Source organism: Heterodontus francisci, chromosome 18, assembly GCF_036365525.1.
Source record: "Heterodontus francisci isolate sHetFra1 chromosome 18, sHetFra1.hap1, whole genome shotgun sequence".
NCBI classification, from domain to species: Eukaryota; Metazoa; Chordata; class Chondrichthyes; order Heterodontiformes; family Heterodontidae; genus Heterodontus; species Heterodontus francisci.
The window spans coordinates 15,152,306-15,175,399 of record NC_090388.1 but is presented as its reverse complement, the minus strand read 5'-3'; the positions used below and the strand labels follow the sequence as shown (position 1 = coordinate 15,175,399).

At 43.2% G+C, this 23,094-nt stretch overlaps 1 protein-coding gene across 3 annotated transcripts in view; it reads left to right on the top strand.

The window, feature by feature from the left end:
* The window catches only part of xpot (exportin, tRNA (nuclear export receptor for tRNAs)), a 52,607-nt gene extending 33,824 nt beyond the window's left edge, over positions 1-18,783 (top strand). For all 3 annotated transcript variants that reach the window (XM_068050338.1, XM_068050336.1, XM_068050337.1), the window contains exons 18-25: positions 1,151-1,436; positions 2,409-2,598; positions 5,514-5,630; positions 5,725-5,840; positions 7,264-7,311; positions 7,445-7,516; positions 16,228-16,284; positions 18,224-18,783. In XM_068050338.1, coding sequence (XP_067906439.1) covers positions 1,151-1,436; positions 2,409-2,598; positions 5,514-5,630; positions 5,725-5,840; positions 7,264-7,311; positions 7,445-7,516; positions 16,228-16,284; positions 18,224-18,250 — 913 coding nt within the window. In that variant the 3' untranslated portion in view covers positions 18,251-18,783. The remainder of the gene's footprint in view (positions 1-1,150; positions 1,437-2,408; positions 2,599-5,513; positions 5,631-5,724; positions 5,841-7,263; positions 7,312-7,444; positions 7,517-16,227; positions 16,285-18,223) is intronic.
* The last annotated feature ends 4,311 nt before the right edge of the window (positions 18,784-23,094 follow it).

The following is a 23,094-nucleotide window of genomic DNA, read 5'->3' as shown; positions in this document are numbered from 1 at the left end:
GTTCTGGATTACAGCAACCAAGTATTATGAATTTTGTAAAATTTTTTGGGTTGTTTTCATTTTGGATGTCTTGTGCTTTTTCCACTAAATACTAACCCCCATTTATTTTAATGAGGTAAATGAGGCTGCGTTATGATACCAGTTTACTACTTGATGGTCCAAGTGCTGCTTTAAAAACAAAGGGGTTTTCAGTTTGTACAGGGAAAATGTGTTAAGGTTACTACGGGTTCCAAGATAATTGCATTGAGGAAGGCCAGTTGACTCATCTGCACCGAAACACCCTAAAGTTCATCCACTTGTAGCGTTCAGTTGTTTCCTAAAAGATTCTAGGGTTTCTGCTTCAATCTCTATCCAAAAGTCCTTTCCATGTACTGATCACTCTGCATGGGAAAGTAACTTGCTGATCTCTCCTAAATTTGCATTTTAACCAGTTGCTATTCCCCATGTCCAACAAATTCAAGTAATTTTTCAAATAAACCTTTTCTAATACCTCTGAAATCATCAGATAATTTGGGTGGTTATGAAGTCCAAGTGGGTTATTTATTTTAACAGATCTACTGGACACTATAACCTGTGTGGAATATTCTGGCACATGCCATCCAATATGACGCAGATAATTCCTCCTTATTGAATTCCTGCAATCCTCACAATCAAGCTGCCAGCAGAACATGATAAAAGTTTTCATTATTTGAACAGTCTTGGGTATGAGGCTAACTTTACAATCCGGGTGACTTCTATTTTAGCTTCACTGTCATAGAATTAAGCTGCAGCCTTGTGATTTGATCCCAAATGTTCATTTTCACTATACATTCTATTTCCAAATTTAAATGTAAACTTTTAAAATTTGTTTTGTGTCACATTCACACTGCTCTTATTTTTCTCTGCTGATTGTTGCAGCTTTTAAAAATCATTTCTAGAGCCTTTTGTATTAGTGTTCCTTTAGCGAGAGGACTGTTGAAAGGCTCCTTTAGTGTTGGAAGCATTTTTTTTCTAGGTTGAAGTATGAATTTCTAATGGCTCTGTCTGAATGAAAGAAGAGGAATCCATCATGGGTTATAAACTGGAGCTGACAATCCCAAATTTGTGCCTGAACTAAACTGTGTTGGTACCACAGTGCAGCTTGTTTATTCCATTTCTGGTTCATTTTCAGCCGCACCAGTAAGGCCTTCAGTAACAAGCAGACTGTGAAACAGTGTGGCTGCTCGGAAGTGTATCGAGACTGCCTGCAAACGTTCCTGCCGGCTCTAAGTTGCGCTTTGCAGAAGGAAGTGTTGCGAAGCGGAGTTCGGACTTTTCTTCACAGAATGATCATCTGCTTAGAGGAGGAAGTTCTTCCATTCATTCCAACTGCTTCAGAACACATGCTTAAGGACTGTGAGGCAAAGGACCTTCAAGAATTTATTCCACTTATTAATCAAATTACTGCAAAATTTAAGGTACACTGTTTAGTTTGTGTTTCATGAATAGTTCGTTTTTACTTTTTAAGCCAAATGTCAGCTTGGCTTGGTGGTTACACTCTTGCCTCTGAATCAGAAGGCTCAGGTCCCACTCTGGAAACTTGAGCAGAAAATCCAGGCTGAAACTCCTAGTGCGGTACTGCAGGACTGCTGCACTGTTGGAGGCGTCATCTTTCAGCAGAGGCATTAAACCCAGACCCCGTCTGCCTGTTTGGTCGGATGTAAACAATCCCATGGCTTTATTCAAAGAGCACGGAGTTCTCCTGTTGTTATTGGCCAACATTTAGCCCTCAATCATTAGCATCAAAACCAGATAACTGGTCATTTATCTCCTTTATTGTTTGTGGGACTTTGCTGTGTGTAAATTGCCTACTGAATTTGTTTACATAATACCTACATTTCAAAAATTAATTGGCTGTGAAATGCTTTGGAAGGTCCAAATGCAAGTTTATTCTTTCAAATCAAATCATGTAACAGTTTGAGAATTAAATTTAAACACATTTTCACCTGATATTTCTCCACGCCTTTCTTATATAGCGCACTTGTCCAGTCAAGGGCAAGGCTGTATTGTATTGTTGAGAACACAGCTCAAACTCGGGAGTGTGCAGTTTTGGATTGCACTTCTGAGTGTGAAACCCCATGTGTAGCAATTCTGAGCCTCAATTTGCTGCTGTTTCCTAATGGACATTGGCTGCGGTTTGGCTTTTACTTGTGTACTGTATAATTAGCCCAGAACTGTTTTGTGTCAATTAACTGATGCAAGAGAAAATATACTTAGTGATAAACTTGGATTAGTTATTATTTGTTGAACTGTTCGTAACTAGTGTATTTATTATGTCCTGTTTTAAATCTATTCATATCTTCACATGACTTTGAGAAAATGGGATGTTACTCTGCATTTTGGGAAAGTATTGCTGAATTTTTCTTTGGCCAATGCCTTTCTCTCCACAGACACAAATTTCACCATTTTTACAACAAGTATTTATGCCTTTGGTTCAAGCTATATTTGAAGTATTATCAAGACCTGCAGAAGAAAATGACCAAACTGCTGCACTTGAAAACCAAATGCTACGCAGAAGTTACTTTGCATTTCTGCAAACTGTTGCAGGGAGTGGAATGAGTGAAGTCATTGCTAATCAAGGTAAGTGGATTTGTAATGGATCACAAAGGGTGATTTTTTTTTTCCCCCCTTAACGTTATAATGACCAATTCTTGATCTTTTAAATATATTTTATATATTATTTATATACATATTTATTTTCATAGAATCATACAACACAGAAAGAGGCCATTTGACCCATTACGCCTGTGCCAGCTCTGTGAAGGAGCTATCCAATTAGACCCACTCCTCTCAATGCTCTTCCCTCATAACCCTGGGCATTTTTCCTGTTGAAATATTGATTCAATTCCCTTTTGAAAATTACCATTGAATTCAGGCAGTGCATTCTAGGTCATAAATACTCACTTTGCTTATAAAAAGAAAAAGTCTCCTCACCTCTAGCTCTTTTGCCAATTATCTTCAGTCTGGTTACTGACTGACCCCTTGACTCTATAAAAATCCTTCACAGTGCAGAAGGAGGCCATTCAGCCTGTCATGTCTGTGTCAGCTCTTTGCAAGAGCAACTCAGCTAGTAGACCCATTCCCCTACCTTTTTCCCTTAGCCCTGCAATTTTTTTCAGTTCCGATAATCCAGTTCCCTATTGAAAGCCATGATTGAATCAACCTCCACCACACTCTCAGGCAGTGAATTCCAGTTCTCCTCGAGTCACATTTGGTTGTTTTGCCATTCACCCTAAATCACTGTCCTCTGGTTCTCAACCATTCCTCCAATGGAAACCGTTTCTCCCCATCTACTCTGTCCATACCCTCATGATTTTGAACACCTTTCTCAAATCTCCTCTTAACCTCCTCTTCTGTAAGGATAACAACTCCAGCTTCTTCAGTCTATCCATGTAACTGAAGTCCCTCATCCTGGAACCATTTTTTTTTAATAGATACAGCACTGAAACAGGCCCTTCAGGCCACCAAGTCTGTGCCAACCAACAACCACCCATTTATACTAATCCTACATTAATCCCATATTCCCTACCACATCCCCACCATTCTCCTACCACCTACCTACATATATAAATTATAAATTGAGGCATAGAGTACAAAGCAAGGAAGTTATGAAGAACCTTTATCAATTACTGGTTCGGCCTCATCGGAGTATTGTGTCCAATTCTGGACATCACACTTTTATTTTATTTATTTTTTATTTTATTTAGAGATACAACACTGAAACAGGCCCTTCGGCCCACCGAGTCTGTGCCGACCATCAACCACCCATTTATACTAATCCTACACTAATTCCATATTCTTACCACATCCCCACCTGTCCCTATATTTCCCTACCACCTACCTATACTAGGGGCAATTTATCATGGCCAATTTACCTGATCAACCTGCACGTCTTTGGCTGTGGGAGGAAACCGGAGCACCCGGCGGAAACCCACGTGGTCACAGGGTAAACCTGCAAACTGCAGGCAGTACCCAGAACTGAACTCGGGTCACAGGAGCTGTGAGGCTGCGGTGCTAACCACTGCGCCGCCACTACATTCTTGTAAAAAATTTTCTGCACTCTTTCTCTAATGCCTTCACCAAAGTGGGGCGGCGCAGTGGTTAGCACCGTAGCCTCACAGCTCCAGCGACCCGGGTTCAATTCTGGGTACTGCCTGTGTGGAGTTTCTAAGTTCTCCCTGTGTCTGCATGGGTTTCCTCCGGGTGCTCCGGTTTCCTCCCACATGCCAAAGACTTGCAGGTTGATAGGTAAATGGGCCATTATAAATTGCCCCTAGTATAGGTAGGTGGTAGGGAAATATAGGGACAGGTGGGGATGTGGTAAGAATATGGAATTAGTGTAGGATTAGTATAAATGGGTGGTTGATGGTCGGCACAGACTCGGTGGGCCGAAGGGCCTGTTTCAGTGTTGTATCTCTAAATAAAATAAAAAATAAATAAAATAAAAGTGTGATGTCCAGAATTGGACACAATACTCCGATGAGGCCGAACCAGTAATTGATAAAGGTTCTTCATAACTTCCTTGCTTTGTACTCTATGCCTCAATTTATAAAGCCCAGGATCCCATATGCCTTCTTAACTGCTTTCTCAACCTGACCTGCATTCTTCACAATTTGTGCATATATACCCCTTGGTAAGAAGTGCAGGCAATAATGATACATACGAATATATGAATTAAGAGCAGGAGTAGGCCACTCAGCCCCTCGGAGCCTGCTCCACCATTCAAAGTAGGAATGTACAAAGCAAATAATGTTGGTTTCTTCAGTTTTTGTTTAGTTTGGCCAAAATTAAAAAAAAAAAAGTCATGTAGAATAATCACACACATTCATCAATGCTGCTTGGGGGTAATTTTATGAATTAGGAATTTGGAGCAGGAGTAGGCCACTCAGCCCCTCGGAGCCTGCTCCACCATTCAATAAGATTAAGGCTGATCTGATTGTAATCTCAACACCACATTCCCGTCTGCCCCCAATAACCTTTCACCCCTTGCTTATCAAGAATCTATCTACCTCTGCCTTAAAAAATATTCAAAGACTCTGCTTCCACTGCCTTTTGAGGAAGAGAGTTCCAAAGACACTCAACCCTCTGAGAGAAAAAATTTCTCCTCATCTCTGTCTTAAATGGGCGACCCCTTATTTTTAAACAGTGACCCCCTAGTTCTAGATTCTTCCGCAAGCGGAAACATCCTTTCCACATCCGCCCTGTCAAGACCCCTCAGGATCTTATTCGTTTCAATCAAGTCGCCTCTTTCTCTTCTAAACTCCTGCGGATACAAGCCTAGCCTGTCCAACCTTTCCTCATAAGACAACTCACCCTTCCAGGTATTATTCTTGTATACTGATTGCTTGGAGAGCTTTTCTGGTTTCAGTAACTAATCAAAATCTGATTTTAACAATGCCTTGCAGTATCAGACTACCCATTTGGTAAATTTTATCAATCTAAAACCAGTCTGTATAATTAATTTTACATATATTGAAATGACATTTTCACTCCAGGTGTACGGAATGTAGAACACGTCCTGTTTACAGTCATTCAAGGAGCAGTTGAATTTCCAGATCCAATTGCCCAAAAAACTTGCTTTATCATACTTTCAAAATTAGTCGAACTTTGGGGTAAGAATTGCAATTTTCCTCGCGTGACGAGAGCAGCCTAATTTTGTTTTTCACCAACTGCCTGGTTTATTTAACGGAAGGTTGTTAATTCCAGGGGGTAAAGATGGCCTCTTAGGATTCGAAGACTTCATCTACAAACACATTGTCCCAGCTTGCTTTCTGGCACCACTTAAACCTACTTTCGATTTAGCTGATGCTCAGACAGTCTTGGTGAGTATTGTATATTTTACTAAAATTTTAACTTGCAAGTTAATTTTCAAGCTTTTCTTAAAGTAAACACTCCCAAGTTTCTCCAATATTAGAGAAACAGAGGGTAAATTTGATATGTTAATTAACACAGCTGGACACTGGTTCCCATCTAGTCATTTTATCCTATTCTAGAGCATACCCGAGTTAAATTGAAGTTCTGTGTACATCGTGCTATAAAAGACTCAGGCACGATCGCTGTTTGTTTATCCTTCCAACCATGTTGCCTTGTCATAAAAGTTGTAGCCAAAGGAATAAACTGCTGAAGCTTCAGTCTCAGTTTCAGTCATCAAGAATTATTGTGAGCATTTATAGTCCTCCACATACATCATCCATGCTCATCTTGGACAGTCACCTACCTCAGGCAAATGATGCTGACCATTTGTCACTAATAAATCGAACAGGAAATTCATGAGAAACTGCTGTTCCCGGAGAGTGATCAGAATGTGGAACTCGCTGCCATGTAGAATAGTTGAGGTGAATAGCATAGATGCATTTAAGAGGAAACCAGATAAACGCATGAGGGAGAAATGAATTGAAGGTTATGCCTCTAGTTAGATGAAGATAGGTGGGAGGAGGCTTGTGTGGAGCGTAAACATGAACATAGATCAGTTGGGTTGAATGTCCTGTTTCTGTGCTGTACTTAAATTTAATTACCATAGGAGTCAGTTACAAAGGTGCCACTTCCTTTGTTCATGGTGTATGGGCATCACTGGCAAGGCCAGCATTTATTGCACACTCCAGGATTTTGACACAGCGACAGTGAAGGAACAGCGATATATTTCCAAGTCATGATGGTGTGTGTCTCAGGATCTCAGAGGTGGTGATGTTCCTGTGTGCCTTCTGCCCTTGTCCTTCTAGGCGGTCGAGGTCGCAGATTTGAAAGGTACTGCCGACAAAGTTGGCAAGTTGCTGCACTGCATCTTTTAGGTGGTACACACTGTAGCCATGGTACACCTGTGGTGGAGCGAGTGAATGTTTAAGTTGGTGTTTAACTTGTAACTTAATTAAGAGTGCTGACTATTTCAGGCAGTTCAATAAACTCTAACCTGTACTTACCGATTTAAAAGGGTCTGCTGCTCTTGGGCAAAGTTGAGTCTTCAAGCAGCTCCACTCAGTTGTTCCCACCTCGCTAAAATGGGATTTTGGATGCAACGGTTAACAATTAGAGGCAGTTGCTAAGTGAGATTTCCTGTGTTTTTAAAAATATGTTGATAACTCATCACTTTGATTTTACTGTCCGCTGTGTTTAGTGGACAAATCGCGATCACACTAACGCACCCACTATAAGCAGTGAGGACTGAATATGGCAGATTTTAAAACTGCAGTTGTCCATTTTGTCAACTCTTTCTAAAGACGATTAAACATATTTTTTGTTTCTTAACAGGCTTTATCAGAATGTGCAGTAACATTGAAAACAATTCATCTCAAAAGGGTAATGACCTTTCTATGCTGCATTTAAAAAAATAAATTGCTGGAATAAACCTGTTTTGAGTCATAGTTTTGAAGCAAAATGAATGTAACTGGAGTTGCTGTGCTGTTATTCACCATGCGTTTGTGCGTTTTAGGGCCCTGAATTTATTCAGTATCTTCAGCAAGAATACCTGCAGTCATTGCAAGTAGCCCCAGAAATAATCCAGGTAAGTAAGAGTTTGGACTTAAATACTTTGAATATGTAGTGTTTTGAAACTTTTTTAGATGACCTTGCACATAAACATTTTGGAGCTAATTCTGAGGCCATAACTTCGAAAATGGTTGAAAGTTGATCATTTGGCCCATGGGCTAGCTCCCTGCAATGAACAGTTCACAGATTTGTGATGTTATGAGCTGTGATTTGCTCCCTCTTGAGGAAGGTTCATTGTACAAAAGGAAAGCCCAGTTTTTTCGAGCTGGTGACTGGATTATGCAGAAATGTGAGACTCCCTATCCATGAAAGTGAGATGCTGAGTGCATAAAATTCCAAGCCTGCTCCCTCCCCCATACAAAATATAAATCCTGTATTTTATTTCCACTAGTTTTGTTCCCTCTGCCAACCGCCAGGCTTTTTTCTAAATTAGTGTATCAGAGATCAGGCTTTTTCAGTCTCCAGCTTAGAGAGCTAATGAAGTTTAAATTGGGCTTGTGCACAAGCATCCATAATAGGGGGAAAAAGCAACAGGTCCTTGGACCTGTGATCCAGAAATGAGCCATTATTTAGGCACCGCAGCTATATGTAGAGGTGTATGCTGTCTTGTGTAATATTTCTGCACAAAAAGAAGCCATTTGGCCCAACAGATCCATGTTGGTGTTTATGCTGCACACAAGCCGCCTTTCTTTCTCCTCTTTCGTGGGACATGGTCAGCACTAGCAGGCCAGCATTTGTTGCTCATCCCTAATTGCCCTTGAATTGACTGGCTTTAAGAGCCAACCACATTGCTCTGGGTCTGGAGTTACATGTAGGCCAGGGCAGGTATCTAACCATATCATCACCCAGATCTAGAAGTGTGAGGTGATGCATTTTGGGAGGACTAACAAGGCAAGGGAATATACAATGGATGGTAGGACCCTAGGATGTACAGAGGGTCAGAGGGACCTTGGTGTACTTGTCCATAGATCACTGAAGGCAGCAGCACAGGTAGATAAGGTGGTTAGGAAGGCATATGGGATACTTGCCTTTATTAGCCAAGGCATAGAATATAAGATCAGGGAGGTTATGGTGGAGCTGTATAAAATGTTAGTTAGGCCACATCTGGAGAACTGTGTACAGTTCTGGTCGCCACACTATAGGAAGGATGTGATTGCACTGGAGAGGGTGCAGAGGAGATTCACAGAATCACAGGGGCGGCACAGTGGCGCAGTGGTTAGCACCGCAGCCTCACAGCTCCAGGGACCCGGGTTCGATTCCGGGTACTGCCTGTGTGGAGTTTGCAAGTTCTCCCTGTGTCTGCGTGGGTTTTCTCCGGGTACTCCGGTTTCCTTCCACAAGCCAAAAGACTTGCAGGTTGATAGGTAAATTGGCTATTATAAATTGTCACTAGTATAGGTAGGTGGTAGGGAAATATAGGGACAGGTGGGGATGTTTGGTAGGAATATGGGATTAGTGTAGGATTAGTATAAATGGGTGGTTGATGTTCGGCACAGACTCGGAGGGCCGAAGGGCCTGTTTCAGTGCTGTATCTCTAATCTAATACAGTGCAGACGAGGCCCTTCGGCCCATCGAGTCGGCACCGATGCATTAAAGACACTTAACCTGTCTACCTAATCCCATTTGCCAGCCCTTGGCCCATAGCCTTGAATGTTATGACATGCCAAGTGCTCATCCAGGTACTTTTTAAAGGATGTGAGGCAACCCGCCTCAACCACCCTCCCAGGCAGTGCATTCCAGACCGTCACCACCCTCTGGGTAAAAAAGTTCTTCCTCAAATCCCTCTTAAACCTCCTGCCCCTCACCTTAAACTTGTGTCCCCTCGTAGCTGACCCTTCAACTAAAGGGAACAGCTGCTCCCTATCCACCCTGTCCATGCCCCTTATAATCTTGTACACCTCAATCAGGTCACCCCTCAGTCTTCTCTGCTCCAGTGAAAACAACCCAAGCCTATCCAACCTTTCTTAATAGCTTAAATGTTCCATCCCAGGCAACATCCTGATGAGTCGCCACTGCACCCCCTCCAGTGCAATCACATCCTTCCTATAATGTGGCGACCAGAATTGCACACAGTACTCCAGCTGTGGCCTTACCAAAGTTCTATACAACTCCAACATGACCTCCCTGCTTTTGTAATCTATGCCTCGATTGATAAAGGCATATGCCTTTTTCACCACCCTATTAACCTGCCCTTCTGCCTTCAGAGATCTATGGACAAACACGCCAAGGTCCCTTTGTTCCTCGGAACTTCCCAGTGTTGGGCCATTCATTGAATACTTCCGTGTCACATTACTCCTTTTCAGGGTTAAATTCCATCTGCCACTTTTCTGCCTATTTGACCATCCCGTCTATATCTTCCTGTAAACCAAGACACTCAACCTCACTGTTAACCACTCGGCCAATCTTTGTGCCATCCGCGAACTTACTGATCCTACCCCCTACATAGTCATCTATGTTGTTTATATAAATGACAATAGGGGACCCAGCACAGATCCCTGTCGTACGTCACTGGGCAGTGGCTTCCAGTCACTAAAACAGCCGTCTGTCATCACTCTCTGTCTCCTACAGCTAAGCCAATTTTGAATCCACCTTATAAAGTTACCTTGTATCCCATGTGCATTTGCTTTCTTGATAAGTCTCCCATGTGGGACCTTGTCAAACGCTTTGCTGAAATCCATGTAAACTACATCAACTGCACTACCCTCATCTACACACCTGGTCACCTGCTCAAAAAATTCAATCAAATTTGTTAGGCATGACCTCCCTCTGACAAAGCCATGCTGACTATTCTTAATCAAATTTTGCCTCTCCAAGTGGTGATAGATTCCCTCCTTCAGAATTTTCTCCAATACTTTCCCTATCACTGATGTGAGACTCACTGGTCCATAGTTCCCTGGCTAATCTCTACAACCTTTCTTAAATAGTGGGACCACATTAGCTGTTCTCCAGTCCTCTGGCACCTCCCCCGTGGCCAGAGAGGAATTAAAAATTTGGGTCCGAGCCCCTGCAATCTCCACCCTCGCCTCCCACAGCATCCTAGGACACAAATCGTCCGGACCTAAAGATTTGTCCACTTTTAAGCCTGCCAAAACCTCCAATACCTTGTCACTCCCTATGACAATTTGCTCAAGAACCTCACAGTCTCTCCCGCTCTCTCTCTCAGTTCCATATCTACATCCTCATTCTCTTGAGTGAAGACAGATGTGAAGTATTCGTTCAACACCCTACCAATGTCTTCTGGCTCCACCCACAGATTTCCCCCTTGGTCCCTAATGGGTCCTACTCATTCCTTGGTTATCCTCTTCCCATTGATATCGAATATCTTGGGATTTTCCCTATTTTTACCAGCCTGAGCTTTCTCATATCCCCTCTTTGCTCTCCTAATTCCTTTCTTAAGCTCCATCCTACATTTTCTGTACTCCACTAATGCTTCTGTTGATTTGCTCTCCTTGTATTTGCTAAAATCCTCTCTTTTCTTTCTCATCGTACCCTGAATGTTTCTGGTCATCCGTGGTTCTCTGGGCTTGTTGCTCCTACCTATTACCCTAGAGGGGACATGTTGGGCCTGTACCCTCCCCATTTCCTTTTTGAATGCCCCCCACTGTTCTTCTGCAGATTTCCCGACAAGTAACTCTTTCCAGTCTATCTTGGCCAGATCCTGCCTTATTTTACTAAAATTCGCTCTTCCCCCAATCCTAAATCTTTTTTTGCAACTTGTCTATTTCTTTGTCCATAACAAGCTTAAATTGTACCATGTTGTGGTCGCTATCACCAAAATGCTCCCCCACCAACACATCAACCACCTGTCCAGCTTCATTCCCCAGAATTAGGTCCAGCACTGCACTCTCCCTTGTTGGATCCTCTACATATTGAGCTAAAATGTTCTCCTGTATACATTTTTAAAAACTCCACTCCATCTAAGCCCTTAACACGATGACTATCCCAATTAATGTTGGGAAAGTTGAAATCACCTAATATAATTACCCTATTATTATTTTTATGTACCTCTGCGAGTTGCGCACATATTTGCTCCTCAATTTCCCGCTGACTATCTGGGGCACAGTGGCGCAGTGGTTAGCACCGCAGCCTCACAGCTCCAGGGACCCGGGTTCGATTCTGGGTACTGCCTGTGCGGAGTTTGCAAGTTCTCCCTGTGTCTGCGTGGGTTTTCGCTGGGTGCTCCGGTTTCCTCCCACAGCCAAAGACTTGCAGGTGGTAGGTAAATTGGCCATTGTAAATTGCCCCTAGTGTAGGTAGGTGATAGGGAATATGGGATTACTGTAGGGTTAGTATAAATGGGTGGTTGTTGGTCGGCACAGACTCGGTGGGCCGAAGGGCCTGTTTCAGTGCTGTATCTCTAAATAAAATAAATAAACACCTAGCAACGTGGCTGTCCCTTTTTTATTCCTAAACTCTACCGATAAAGCTTCATTTGATGCCCCCTCCAAGATATCATCTCTGCTTACTGCTTACTGCTCTGCAGTAACTGACTCTTTAACTAATATTGCAATGTCCCCTCCTGTTTAATCCCCTCCTCTGTCTCGCCTGAAGATTCTATATCCCGGGATATTGAGCTGCCAATTCTGCCCCTCCCTCAACCATGTCTCCGTGATGGCTACTATATCGCAATTCCACGTGTCAATCCTTGCCCTTAACTCATCCGTTTTACCTGTAATACTCCTGGTGTTAAAGTAGAGGCCATCCATCCTGGTCTTATTGCCTTGAAACTTACTTCCGCTGTATTCCTTCTGACTTGTTTGCTTTCTTGTGTTTAGCTGTGTCCCTATTCTGCTAGGAGTCTGCGTTCCCTCCCCCTGTCAAATAAGTTTACACTCCTCCCAACAGCACTAGCAAACCTGCCAGCAAGGATGTTCGTCCCCCTCTGGTTCAAATGTAGACTGTCCTGCTTGTACAGGTCCCACCTTCCCCAGAAACGGTCCCAGTGGTCCAGGAATCTCAAACCCTCCCTCCTGCACCAACTCTTAAGTCACGCATTCATCTGTGCTATTCTCCTATTTCTATACTCGCTAGCACATGGCACTGGGAGTAATCCAGAGATTACAGCCCGAGAGGTCCTGCTTTTTAGTCTACTGCCTAACAATCTGAATTCTTGATGCAAGACCTCATTCCTCTTTCTACCTATGTCGTTGGTACCAACATGTACCATGACCTCTGCCTTATCACCTTCCCCCTTCAGGATGCCCTGCAGCCGTTCAGTAACATCCCGGACCCTGGCACCAGGGAGGCAACAGACCATCCTGGAGTCACGTTGATGGCCACAGTAGCGCCTATCTGTTCCCCGGACTATATAATCCCCTATTACTATTGCTCTTCCTCTCTTTCCCCCTTCCTGTGCAGACAGGCTGCTTGTGGTGCCAGATGCTTGGCTCTGTCCACACTCCCTGGAGGAAGCAGCCTCATCAGCCTCCAAAATGGAATACCGATTTGCAAGCGGGACCCCAGGGGACTCCTGAACTACCTGCCTGTTTCTCTTGGACTGCCTGGTGGTCACCCATTCCCTTCCTTCCTCAAGTCCCTTCAGCTGCGGTGTGACCACCTCTCTAGACGTGCTATCCACGATGCTCTCAGACTCACGGATGCTCCACAGTGTTTCCAGCTGCCGTTCCAGTTCTGAAGCCCGAGCTTCCAGGAGATACAGCTGGACACACTTCCTGCATACATGCTGGTCCCGGGGATTGGAAATGTTCCCAGATTCCCACATGCAGCAAGAGGAGCAAACCATGGCTTTAAGCTCTCCTTCCATGACTAAATCCTTTAAATTTAAAACTTTAGAAGACTATTATAATTTTAAAAAATCAACTAGGATGTTGCCTGGCTGGAGCATTTCAGCTATGAAGAGAGACTGGATAGGCTAGGGATGTTTTCCTTAGAGCAGAGAAGGCTGAGGGAGGACACGATTGAGGTATACAAAATTATGAGGGGCATTGATAGATAGGAAGAAACTTTTTCCTTTAGCGGAGGGGTCAATAAACGACATAGATTTAAGGTAAGGGGCAGGATGTTTGGAGGGGATTTGAGGAAATTGTTTTTCACTGAGGGTAGTTGGAATCTGGAACGCACTGCCTGAAGAGGTGGTAGAGGCAGGAACCCTCAACATTTAAAAAGTATTTAGATAAGCACTTGAAATGCCGTAGCATACAAGGCTACGGGCCTAGTGCTGGAAAATGGGATTAGAATAGTTAGGTGCTTAATGGCCGGCACAGACACGAAGGACCTGTTTCTGCGTTGTATGACTCTATCTAACCATCTCCCCTTGACGTTCAGTGGCATTACCATCACTGAATCCCCCCACTATCAACATCCTGGGGGTTACCATTGACCAGAAACTGAACTGGACCAGCCACATAAATACTGTGGCTACAAGAGCAGGTCAGAGGCTGGGAATTCTGCAGCAAGTAACTCGCCTCCTGACTCCCCAAAGCCTGCCCACTATCTACAAGGCACAAGTCAGGAGTGTGTTGCAATACTGTCCATTTGCCTGGATGGGTGCAGCTCCAACAACGCTCAAGAAGCTCGATACCATCCAGGACAAAGCAGCCCACTTGATTGGCACCCTATCCACCACCTTCAACATTCACTGCCTCCACCACCGACACACAGTGGCAACAGTGTGTACCATCTATAAGATGCACTGCATCAACTCACCAAAGTTCCTTCGACAGCACCTTCCAAACCCGCAACTTCTGCCATCTAGAAGGACAAGGGCAGCAGATGCATGGGAACGCCACCACCTGCAAGTTCCCCTCTGAGCCACACACTATCCTGACTTGGAACTATATCGCCCTTCCTTCACTGTCGCTGGGTCAAAATCCTGGAACTCCCTTCCTAACAGCACTGTGGGTGTACCTACCCCAAATGGACTGCAGTGGTTCAAGAAGGCAGCTCACCACCACCTTCTCAAGGGCAATTAGGAATGGGCAGTAAATGCTTCCCTAGCCAACAACGCCCGCATCCCATGAACAAATTTAAAAACAGGATGGCAGATTTCCTTCCCTAAAGGACATTAGTGAACCAGATGGGTTTTTACAACAATTGATAGCTTTCATGGCACCATTGCTGAAACCAGCTTTCAATTCCAGATATTTATTAATTAATTGAATTTAAATTCTACCAGCTGCCTTGGTGGAATTTGAAACCGTATACCCATGGCATTAGCCTCTGGATTACTAGTCCAGTGACATTACCACTATGCCACTGTCTCCCCTCTTCCATCTTTCTTTTAACCTCATCAACATATCCTCCTATTCTTTTCTCCCTCGTGTGTTTATTTAGCTTCCCCTTCAATGCATCTAGTTTAGTTTAGAGATACAGCACTGAAACAGGCCCTTTGGCCCACCGAGTCTGTGCCGACCATTCACCACCCATTTATATATTAATCCTACACTAATTCCATATTCCTACCACATCCCCACCTATCCCTATATTTCCCTACCACCTACCTATACTAGGGACAATTTATAATGGCCAATTTACCTATCAACCCGCAAGTCTTTGGCATGTGGGAGGTAACCGGAGCACCCGGAGGAGACCCACGCAGACACAGGGAGAACTTGCAAACTCCACACAGGCAGTACCCAGAATTGAACCCGGGTCGCTGGAGCTGTGAGGCTGCGGTGCTTGCCACTGTGCCGCCCTAATCTATGCTTTTCGATTCAACTATTTCATGTGGTAGCAAGTTCCACACACTGGGTAAAATTATTTCTCCTGAATTCCTTATTGGATTTATTAGTAACTAATATTTATGACTTAGTTCTGGTCTCTTTCCCCCCGTGGAAACATCTTGACGGCTATTGCCGTATCAAAGCTGCTCATAATCACCTTCAGCTTCTCTTTTCTAGAGAAAACTTCTCAGTTTTGTTATCAGCCTAGTAACTTTTTATGTTTTGAACCTTCTCCATTGTCTATATCCTTTTTATAATGAGATTGGAACATTTCGCACTACTGCACAAGTGTGGTCTCACAATACAGAATATTTTAGATTGTTGAGCAGTTAATGTTGGATGCCATCCTATATAACAGCAGCTGAATACAAAGCAGAATTTTTTTTGTTTACCCCTCTATTCTCCTTTCTCCACCCCCCCTCCCCCCTTTGCCCTCTCCCACACCCCACCCTGGTTCTAGATTACCTTTACTTTTATTTAGCTTAATGATTGGCGTAAAATGAAATGTGGATATATTTGTACTGTGCTTGACAACCATTCTCATGATGTGAATGGGGTTTGCTTGTTCTTGGGGCCCTCATCAGTGGAATGAAAGGAGGTGCATTGGGTAGGTGTTTCCCTTCCCCTTTCCCTCGTTCTGTCACTTGCATGATGTTTTATCTCTAACATCATCTAATCCTGTCATGATGGGACCCAAGAACTGAGAAAGTTGTGCCTGGAGTGCACTGATGCTGAGCTTGGCATGCTAATAAACTACACTCCATTCCCAATCTGAGCCATGTCACATAGGGGTTGGAACACTTCCCAGCAGTAGAAGCATAAACTAGAGGCGATTGTCTCATCCACCAGCCCCTGGGATTGGGTGCAACAGCCTGGAAGTATCTAAAAGCACAGAAGATGTCTATGTTTTTCCACTTTTATATCTTTAAAAAAAAAAAATCATCTTTACCTTCACCATGAAAGTCATTCTCTTGTAATAGTTTGCTAATACAGAACTGTGAAGGAAATATTTCAAATGTTTACTTTTGTATACATATATCTACAGGAGTTCTGTCAAGCACTTCAGCAAGCTGATGGAAAGATCTTTAAAAATTATCTAAAGGTAGGATAACGAAAAAGGATTTTATGTAATTAAAGAAATGGACTAATATATTTTTATGATCTTTTAACTTAGTGGACTTTTCACAGTGCTGGATCTGTTTTCCGAATGGCAGGCAGTGACTAGTGGGGTACCGCAGGGATCGGTGCTAGGACCCCAGCTATTCACAATATATATTAATGATTTAGATGAGGGAACTAAGTGTAATATCTCCAGATTTGCAGATGACACTAAACTGGGTGGGAGGGCGAGTTGTGAGGAGGATGCAGGGAGGCTTCAGGATGATTTGGACAAGTTGAGTGAGTGGACAACTGCATGGCAGATGCAGTATAATGTGGGCAAATGTGAGGTTATCCACTTTGGTAGCAAAAACAGGAAGGCAGATTATTATCTGAACAGCTGTAAACTGAGAGAGGGGAATATGCAACAAGACCTGGGTGTTCTCGTACACCAGTCGCTGAAGGTAAGTAAGCATGCAGGTCTAACAGGCAGTAAAAAAGGCAAATGGTATGTTGGCCTTCATAGTGAGAGGATTCGAGTACAGGAGTAGGGATGTCTTGCTGCAATTATACAAGGCCTTGGTGAGGCCACACCTGGAATATTGTGTGCAGTTTTGGTCTCCTTATCTGAGGAAGGATGTTCTTGCTATAGAGGGAGTGCAACAAAGGTTTACCAGACTGATTCCTGGGATGGCGGGACTGACGTATGAAGAAAGATTGAGTCGGTTAGAATTATATTTGCTGGAATTCAGAAGAGTGAGGGGGGATCTCATAGAAACCTATAAAATTCTAACAGGACTTGACAGGGTAGATGCAGGAAGGATGTTCCCGATAGTGGGGGAGTCCAGAACCAGGGGTCATAGTCTAAGGATATGGGGTAAACCTTTCAGGACTGAGAGGAAAAATTTCTTCACCCAGAGAGTGGTGAGCCTGTGGAGATCGCTACCACAGAAAGCAGTTGAGGCCAAAACATTGTATGTTTTCAAGAAGGAGTTAGATATAGCTCTTGGGTCTAAAGGGATCAAAGGGTATGGGGCGAAAGCGGGAACAGGTTACTGAGTTGGATGATCAGCCATGATCATAATGAATGGCGGAGCAGACTCGAAGGGCCGAATGGCCTACTCCTGCTCCTATTTTCTATGTTTCTATGTTAGTCATGAGCATTGATATGGGTGAAATTACTCGTATTCATCTGAAACTTTTCATTGATGTCATGATCTTATTAGTAGCTCTTTGTAGATCTATTACCCCATACATAAAGGTCCATGAACTCTCCATATGTAAGCCTTGACCATGGGTGGCATCACAGCTGAGTCCATCTTACCAGCCAACTTGTACCTTCCGGCAGTGATACCGAACAGGCATGGGAATCTGGGCTGATATTCTTCTCTTTAGGCCAAGAAGTCTAGTTGGGAGTCCTCCCCTTCCTGTTAGCCTAAGATAATCTAACTGTGCAGACTTGGGAGTTTGAGTCTATGTGGCTCGTTTCCATGGTGTCTTTACTAAGTGAGCCATTGGATGATGTGCTGCAAGTAAAATGAGCTAAGCATGCAGCTAGCTTTCATTCCCCTCTCCTCTTTTCAACCTTGTAAACATGATGAGTCCTCCACTTGAAACACATCCTGACAGGGATGCTCACTGTCCTAGTGGTGGTATTTGTGCTGAAGGGAGCAGAGTACAAGAAACCAGATGTGTATTGCCAGTGGAGTTGGAGCCACTCATAGCAAATAACACAGCGAAATGCACCTGTGCCAAATAATGGATGACAATGGAGATTTCCCAAACATTCTTGCAATCTAGAGATTTATAAATGTCAAACAAAATAAACATGTAATTGTCCTGTGTTGTGCCAAATTCTGCAGTGAAGAAAGCAGCACAGCATTGTAAATTAATGAGGCATTGCCATTCCAAAAAGTTATGTGTTTTTTTTTACCCTCTTGCAGGTATTCTTTCAGCGAGCAAAGCCTTGAGAATGAATCTGAAGACCCATTTCTGTTAGCATTTCAAAAATCTGTATTTCATTTTGTTTAATTTATGCAGATTGCTCTTGGTAAGGTTGCAAAACCTTGTTCGATTCCCAAGGAGGCTTTCTGTGTTTTGTGTAAGCTGCATATTTTAGCTCATTTTTATTTAAATTACATTGAAATAATTTGTTAACCAATTACTTATATTTTGTCTTATTAGACTGTTTATTGAGAAGGTGTCAGTGCTATTGCCCAAGCACTGTCATTCCTGTATAATAAACTTTGAATTACATGCTGTGGTATGAATACAGCATTTGAATGCCATATTATTTTAGCCTTTTTTTGGAAAAGAAAATGTATTCAAATGAGAAGAGTTCAGTGTAAAATATGGAATTTTTCTTGTTAATAGTGGTTGGCCATCACATTATATGTAAATTTCTATGGCTTGATGAGCAAACATTGTCCAAGATGTCTAATAAGCTAAACATGAATTTCAGTCCCAGGCATATAATGAACTAAAATAAATTTCAGTCAGATAGCTTTGCGAAGTATTTTATTTTTGCAAACCAATTTAAATGTCTGTTTTCATGATGCTCCCCTTTTATCCTCAACTCTTAGCAACAGTCGGGACACGTTTCTCCTGTAAAATGCCGAGGTATGTTTCTGCATGGTGAGGACATAAAGAAGGATAGCAAGTTGCTTCCCTGTGTAGATTTTGAACATTTCAAAGTTTTAAGTATATTGCTGTGCAAATTTGTATGTATTTAAACCAAACACCAATGGCTTTTGGGCTCTTGAATCTCTGTCCTGAATAGTGACTGACCTAAAGGCAGTAGTGTGAACCTTGAGTTAAGGACTGAAGAGAGTCCTGATGTTTGCTAAGAAACACTAGTGGAGTTATAAGTGGGTTGTACTGCACCAGATCCCTTTAAACATTCATTCCTGAACATCTTTAGTATTCCTTATTGCAAATAGAACCATTTTGCTGGAAAAATCCCAATTGTATGTAATGTGGTAACGTGTGTGAAACTAGGGCATGGGTCCATTAAGCAGGACCTCCCCAAGAATGTCAGGGTGGGGGTAAAGTAGGAAAGCATTGAGGCCTGGTAATGCCTAGCTTTGGGGTTGAACACCTGGACCAACTTGTCAGATTAAGTGGTGTGCACATTTGTTTTCTTTTACCAAGAATATACTTTATTCATAAAATTCGTAAAAATACATTGCACAACAGTTCAAATTGATATTACGTAATAATACTGACCAGTTTCTTTCAATACATGAGGTGACTGCATTTGCCCATTACAGGTTACATTTACAATGTACATTTACATTTCATGTCGAATATTCTCTCGTGTATCCAGCCTGAGGGGTTTTCCGTGGGTTCCAATCCCCTGGTTCACTATGGCAGGAGGACCTTACACCATAGCCTTTCCCCATTGAGCCTTTGCGGCAGCTGTCCCAGGCTTTAGTGCATCCCTCAGCACATAGTCCTGGACCTTGGAATATGCCAGTCTGCAATACTCAGTTGTTGACAGCTCTTTGCTCTGGAAGACCAGCAAGTTTCAGGCAGATCAAAGAGCATCCTTCGCCGATTTGATGGTCCTCCAGTAGCGGTTAATGTTTATCTCAGTGTGCGTCCCTGGGAACAGCCTGTGGACCATTGAGTCCTGCGTTATGCAGCTGCTCGGGATAAATCTCGACAAAAACCACTGCATCTCTTTCCACACCTGCTTTGTGAAGGCACATTCCAGAAGGAGATGGGTGACGGTCCCTTCTCCACTGCAGCCGCCTCGAGGGCAACGTGCAGAGCTGGTGAGACTCTGGGCGTGCAGGAAGGATCTGACGGGGTGGGCCCTTCTCACCAGCAAACAAGCTACATCTTGGTGCTTGTTTGAAAGTAGTGGCGATGAGGTATTCTGCCAAATGAGTTCAACAGTCTGCTCGAGAAAACCTCTCTTCCAGCAGGGCCTTGAGGACGTTAAGTGTGGACCACTGCCTCATGGACTTGTGCTCGAAGGTGTATTTCTGTGTACACAATCCTACTGAATGGAGTGTTCTGTGGCAACATGGCCAGAACCATCCTTCGCAACACAAGGCAGATTCATTGGGAAACCACAAGATCTAGAGACAAGTTACTTGCAATGGCTTATATTGCTGTGGACAAGGTAGGTGGGACTTGAGTTTGCACCTCATGGTCACTAATCTGGAGCTTATTTTTGATCACCTTATGGGGTCGGACAGCAATTTTTCAGACTCTTTTTCCCCCCCCCCCCCCCCCCCCATTATTTGGCCTATGAATTTTAAAATCCAGTTTTCCCTTTGCCTCTGCCAGAAGATTACATGACCACCACGAGTGTAAAGAAATACTGGGAGTCATGATGCTGTGTGACTGCAACAGACTCGATTGGTCAAATATGTATTACTGGGGTTTTTTTTTTGTATGTACATTTTAAATAGAAAAAAAATGTGGCAGGTCAATCAAGATCTGTAGAAAGAACGGACTCTATGTTTTGGGTCTCATCTGTGGCTCAGTAGGTAGCACTCTCACCTCCGAATCAGAGGTTGTGTGTTCAAGTTCCCACTCCAGGTCGTTAAGCATTAAATTTAAGCCGACGCAACGAGTGCAGTACTGAGGGAGTGCTGCACTAGCGGAGGTACCGTCTTTTGGATGAGACATTAAGCCTTGTCTGCCCTCTCAGGTGAACGTAAAAGACCCCATGGCATGATTTTGATGAAAAACAAGGGTGTTATCCCTGGTGTCTTGTCCTCAACCAACACCTGAAATAGATTAGCTGGTCATTATCTCAATGCTGTTTGTGGGAGTTTGCTGTGCACAAATTGGCTGCCGTGTTTCCTACTTTGCAGTAGTGACTACACTTCATTGGCTGTAAAGTGCTTTAGGATGGCCTAAGATCGTGAAAAGGAGTATAGAAACGCAAGTCTGGGCGCATTCTGTAAGAACACTGGGATGAGTAGTCCCGAAAGATATTCAAAGCAGCTTGAGAATTGCTGAAAATAGAGATGTTGTCGAAGCTCTTCGTCTTGCACTCATCAGGACAACACGCAAGAATAACCAATGTAAGAGAAAACAACAACTAATACTGCATGAGGAGAGTGCGCTGATTGGTTGGCAAGTGAACTGTGATTGGTAGAGGTGTTGCCATGGGGAATGCACCAGTTTACGGTGGCTAACAGTTAACTGCCAAGCTTTGTTTGAAATTTAAACCAGGCAGATTGACTGGTCAAGGCATTGCCCTGAGGAATGAACCAGTGAATGGCTGTCACCTATTTTGTTCAACTGAGACAGGTGCATTGTGTGTACATGTTCTTTCTGTCTGCAAAGAACAAGGCCCTGTGTATTAATACATGTAGCTTCCAGTACATGTAAATGTACCACACTGCGAGCCCTACTGACAATTTTAAATTGGTTGAAAATGAATGAGAGAAATGCATGGTTTTCTTTCTGTATCTTGTATTTCTCTCAAAACGCTGTAATGAAATGTGCCATTTTCTTCAAATCGTATTTCATTCCCCTGGCTATGGAGGTATCAGGCAAACCCCCACCTGCCAAGACTGAGGCACGCATTATTTCACTACATGAACAATTAATACTTTAAAAATTGCAATCTCTGACTGGAAAGACATTACCATGGTAACAGACTCTGCAGTTGCTCTCCAAAACACAGAAGTCAGACTAGTTTTGGTCACATGGTTAGCTGGCTGGCGCAAAGAAATTTGAGCCTCCAACAAGGGATGTGAAGAGATTGTTCCATATGAGGAAATAGTCATATGACTAACCTACTGAGCACCCTGGGAGCTTTTTGAATTTGAACTCCCAAACAAAGGAATTGCCAGGTGGAACGCCTTGTGCTCTCCAGGAATTAAGAACAGCTCCTGCCTGTCTGTCAGCCTGCTATCTCTCAGGGAACTGAAACCATTGAAGACACGCGAAACTCAAAAAGAGAAAGGGCCATGTGAACAAAGTTTTAAGATGATTACCGGGCCCCAACGAAACGCAAGAATATAACTTCAGTCGAGGACTACAGCGAGCTCGAGAAACAGTAATAAGATATTGCCTCAAACTGTTCTATTTTTTTCTGCCCATCTTGCATGTTTATATCACGTGTGCATGCTAGCGTGAGCTTGTCAAATATCCACAGGTGTGAACAGTATTAGAGTTAAGTTTAAGGTTTAATAAATTTCATCTTTCTGCTTTAAACCGAAGAAAGCCTGTTTGTGCTCAGCTATTTGCCTGATAATTGGAAACTGAACACTGATTCACAAAAAGGGGAGCTCAAAACATAGGGTGTTTTAAATTAAACCCTGTTACAATAAGACCAGGTGAGGATAGCAAGAGATCCCTGAGACACCTTGCTCACCTGGTCATAACGACATGCTCAATGATTGAGCTTTCACAGCCCTTTGGGGTAGAGAATTCCAAAGATTCACCACCCTCTGAAGAAATTCCTCCTCTTCTCAGTCTTTAATGGCCTACCCCTTATTCTGAGCCTGTGTCCCCTGGTTCTAGACTCACCAGCCAAGGGAAACATCCTATCTACATCCACCCTGTCACACACTAAGAATTTTGTAAGTTTCACTCATCACCTCTCATTCTTCAAAACTCTAGAGAATACAGGCTCAGTTTCCTCAATCTCTCCTCATAAGACAATCCTGCCATCCCAGGGATTAGTCTGGTGAACCTCTGTTGCACTCCCTCAATGGCAAGTATATCCTTATTTAGATAAGGAGACTAAAACTGTGCACAGTACTCCAAGTGCAGTCTAACCAAGGCTCTATACAATTGCAGCAAGACATCTTTACTCTTTTACTCAAATCCCCTTGTGATGAAG